This window comes from Quercus lobata, chromosome 5 (assembly GCF_001633185.2).
Source record: "Quercus lobata isolate SW786 chromosome 5, ValleyOak3.0 Primary Assembly, whole genome shotgun sequence".
NCBI classification, from domain to species: domain Eukaryota; kingdom Viridiplantae; phylum Streptophyta; class Magnoliopsida; order Fagales; family Fagaceae; genus Quercus; species Quercus lobata.
Window position 1 is genome coordinate 84,588,823 of NC_044908.1, and position 4,509 is coordinate 84,593,331.

Below are 4,509 nucleotides of genomic sequence, written 5' to 3' on the forward strand. Positions count from 1 at the left end.
AACTAAACTCATAACAAGAAGTCAAGATTTTTATTTATTTTTGGTAAGTTACACACACATCCAATGGGTCCTGAGCCCACAACCTCACCCTTCACCAAGAACTTAGAAGAGAAGGAGCATGATGAGTCAAGTTTATATTCCCCAAATCACTCAAAGCAATATCTACTATCTTTTTTAATAGGTAAGTAAGAGTTTTATTGATCAGAATATATTAATAAAAGCTCAAAGACAACATACAAAAGAACAACTTACATTGTTCCCCTTTAATTGTAATTGTAACTTCTAATTTTACAGTGTCTGCTGATAACAACCATAACATTGTGAAATGCTACAAAAAAAGAAAAAAGAAGAAGTAGATAACATATATACTAAACCAGGTCAAATTAAGAAGCTAGTTTACACAAAGGAATCATATTACTTGAGAAAAAAAACAAAAAAACAAAAACAAAAAAAAAACAAAAAACAAAACAAACCAAAACAACAGAGGAATATTGTACCTGAAAAAGGATTACTATATGTTTGAAAGATCAATTTGAACCGCTAACATGTGAAAATTTCGGGCAATCGAAAATCTTTATTTTGACAAGTGGCCGCATCTTAGGGAGATTCTTCAACTTCTTGCAGCCGCTCAGATAAATTTTTTTTAGCACTGGGAAGTCACTGGATTTGCACTGAGCCCAAGTTTCCAAATCATTCATATGCCAAATTTTTAGTGAAAGTAAAGATGGGAAAGCAATTTTGACAATTCCCCATCTGTAGAAGTTGGGGCCAATATGTTTAACCCCATTAACATTCACAATTTGAAGAGATTTCAAGAGAGGCAATGGACCAAATGGTGGGAGCTCTTCAATTAAACATTTGGTCAGGGTGATAGATATAAGATGTGTGAATGAAGGATTTGACACCCAAGATGGAAACTTGGAATTATAGTTGTAAATCTTCAAAACCTTGAGGTTGCAATGAGGTCAAAGACCTCGGGCAATGTCAAAATTTGCATTAGGTTCGTTTTCGGACCAAACCAAGGATAATTTGTGAATACCAGTCTTGAGATGCAACCTTGCTCCCTTAGCCTCATCCAAAGTTGCCACATTCTCGAGATTTTCAATGCTAAGCTCCCCACAAAGGTTATTTAGGTTTCTTAGCTCTGCAATTTGACACCCATCTTTCCTTAGGATGGTGAATTGAAGTAGTGTTTGAAGAGAGGTCAATCTCCCAATAAATGTAGGCATCAAATTCAATTTAACAAGACTAATAACAAGATGGCGCAGGTTAGACAACAAGCACAGGTTGTCAGGAATGCTGGTCAATTCATGACAACGAAAGAGGTTCAGGGTTCGAAGCCGAAAGAGATTGATGATTGATCTACTCAATGTCTCGATTGGATTATAGGAGAGATTTAGAGACCTAAGATGGAGCAAGTCACAAACATAATCTGGAAGACTTTTGAAACCGGCATGTGACAGATCAAGTACACGTAGGAATCTTACCTTTAGGAACAATTGCCCAGCATCATTCAATGGAGAGTTGGAGTAACAGTGGGTGCCTCTCCTCCTAAGGAAGATTGTGCGTAAACCCCTTGAAGGTTGTAGCCATCCTTCAGATATGGAACAGCGACCCATAGATGCATGGCGTGCCTTCTCTGAGACAAGACCATCAAACAGACAGTGGCGCACGAATTCATGGTCCATGGTAAAGCGATCAATGTTTATCCAGTCAAATCTTAGTTTGTACAGAGGAGGGTCTAGGTCCAGGTCCAATGATGTAAAAGCTGGTTCAGGGTGATCTGGATATGCGACCAGAAAGTAGTTCCAAGACACCATTAGATCAAAGTAATGGCTTGCTTCCTCCTCCAAGCTACGTCCAGCAACAGGGTGAACAAGTCCCCCAGCTACCCATAATAAGACCAAATCTTTCTTGTAAAAGGTGAAACCAGGGGTGAATATGAAGCAGAATTCCAGGCATCTTCTCAAATACCAAGGAAGTAAATCATATCCTGGGTTTTTTTTGTTACTACACGAGGAGGAGGAGAACGGAGGTAGTGAGGGTGAGGGTAAAGAGTGCATTTCTTCAACAAGATTTTCTAGATGTGCCATAATGAGGGACATTCTTTTTACCGTACAAAGCATATGGGCAGGAATATAATTTTCGAGAAAGAGATACTCGTTTGCCCTTCGCTGCCTTTGAAGCAATAATGACCACAATGTTAATGTTTGTGTTTGTGAAGGAGGAGGAAGTGCAGAATGTGAATGTTTTTTTAGAGACCAAAGGTACTTAATCTCTAGAATGCACGGACGCGGCTGGGAGGGTGCCGCACCCGAGTCCAACGCGGCGCGACGCGGGACGCGGCGTCTGATGCGGTTCACCGCGCGTCAGTGCCGCGTCTGTGTTTTTTTTTTTCTTAGATTTACGCCAACGCAGCTCGATTCGAGCCGAATCGGCTTCGATTCGCACCGAACCGGCCAGAATCGGCCAGAATTGGTCCATATCGGCCGACGACTGATACGGCCGATACGGCTGAAACAGGCCGAAATCGGCCTTTAAACTCGTCGGAGAGGCCGAATTTCTGACCTCAGATGCGTTTCTTGCCTTATTCTTTCTTTTTTTTTGTGAATCAAGTATATTAATGTGTTTTTTAAAAATATTTTAATAGTAAAAATATATAGAAAATATAAATAAACATATTTTTAATAATTTTTTAATCGCCGAGTCCCGCCGCACCCGCACCCGCACCCTATTTTTTCAAAAATTGCCAAGTCCTGCACCCGCACCCGCACCCGCACCTGCACCCGCACCCGAGTCCCGAAACGCACCCGTGCTTCATAGATAAGTAAGTTCCAAATCCATGCCGTCTTCATCTTCAAGTAACTCTTCAAAGAGCTCACACGATAATGGAGGAGACTCGTAAGACTCGGCTCTAATCTCCAATTCAATGTCTTCAAATAAATCTTCTACTTCATATACCAAATCCTTCACTTTGCAGTACCACTCACGGAATGGAAGTTTGTTTTTGCTTGAGCTGCCAATTTCCTTGTGCGCAGTTATCAACCCAGGCCTTAACATCAATAACCACTCCTTCAGCCTCTCCACATAGAAGAAGCGTTCAGCATCTTCTTTTTTCAACAAATATGTGTTCTGAAACTCGGTAATGAAATTCACCAGCCAAACGATGGTGCCAGTGAACGGATGAGAGGGTACTGGTAATAGGCTTCTTGATGTTGATGTTGATGTTGATGTTGGCGAGATATCGCCCTCCATCACTCCCCTTTAATCTCTCTATTTCCAATTCAAACTTCAAACTTCCCTGTCACCAATAACAACTTTTCTCATCATCAATTTTTGAAAAACCAAAACCAAAACAAATATATACTAGTAGTAGTATTATATTAGATGGTATTATACTCTGTAGCGTAGTGTAGCGTAAATCTAATTCCTAATTTTTCTATCCTTATCCTAATAGATAATAAAATTCTCTTCTCTAAATTAAAAAATAATCAATTAAATGGAATCGTTCAAAAATCAATACCTGAATTCAGAACCAGATGCTCGTTGTAGTAGCTAGGTAACTTCAAAATGTCTTTGCTATGTTTGTGGTGGCCCTCAACAATCTCCAAAACCCTAATCCATTCCCATTTTTCCCCATTCGAACCCCTATTGTGAAAGAGGCAACTACACTAAATCAGTGGAGAAATGAAGGTTTATGTAGAAGTTGGGAACACCCTTGTAGAATATTCAACAGGAAAGCATCCTAACCTCCTAGTAATTAATAGTGGGTTTTGACTTATAAGTGTATCTCGGAATGGTAAATACATTGATTGTATAGGCCCTGTAATGGTTATCTAGGTGTAGTTTAAAATTTAAATACAATTGTGTTTAGATTGATGTTTTGTTGTGCTTTGTACATGTAATTCCGATCAATATATACAATATAATTTAATTTAATTTAATTTAGACAAGAATTGCAAAAAAATGCACAATGCATGCTCCGCTTTATTTATTATTCAATTTTAAATATCATGTTAGCAAAACATGTAAAATCCAATAATTATTTGATTTTTATTGATTTTTAGGGTTAATAACCATGATAGAATCCTATTTTTAAGATAACACTTTTTTTTTTTTTTTTTGATGTGAGATAATACTATTTTTTGTTAGTATATAGACCAACCAGTCGCCACCATATTTCAGAGATTTAAAGATATATAAATCAATAGATGCAAAGAGAAATTATAAATTTTTTATAGTTAATTCTTTTTTGAGAATGATCATTGTCATTTTAATTGTTGTCATAATTGAGGAATTAATCAACACCAATTTTGATATACAATTCAAGAACACCAACTTTTTTATAGTTGAAATGGGGAGGAGAGATTTAAACCCTAAATCACTTGGAAACGCCTAAACATATCAACTAATTGAACTACAAGGCTCTTAACACAATTCAAGAACAATAAATTAAAACCATATATCAATAATCAAGATGAATTGCACTATTTAAAGCTTGAAAATTTT

At 37.5% G+C, this 4,509-nt stretch overlaps 1 protein-coding gene across 1 annotated transcript; it reads right to left on the reverse strand.

Annotated features, from left to right (window-relative positions):
• Positions 1–965: 965 nt before the first annotated feature.
• On the reverse strand, positions 966–2,105 carry LOC115991337 (putative disease resistance RPP13-like protein 1). The gene has a single exon (XM_031115042.1). The coding sequence runs from the start codon at positions 2,103–2,105 to the stop codon at positions 966–968; it is 1,140 nt and encodes a 379-aa protein (XP_030970902.1).
• Positions 2,106–4,509: the final 2,404 nt, after the last annotated feature.

What these genes read in the sequence shown, in the direction of transcription:
- LOC115991337 (XM_031115042.1), bottom strand. Translation starts at nt 2,105, where the DNA reads ATGTCCCTCATTATGGCACATCTAGAAAATCTTGTTGAAGAAATGCAC.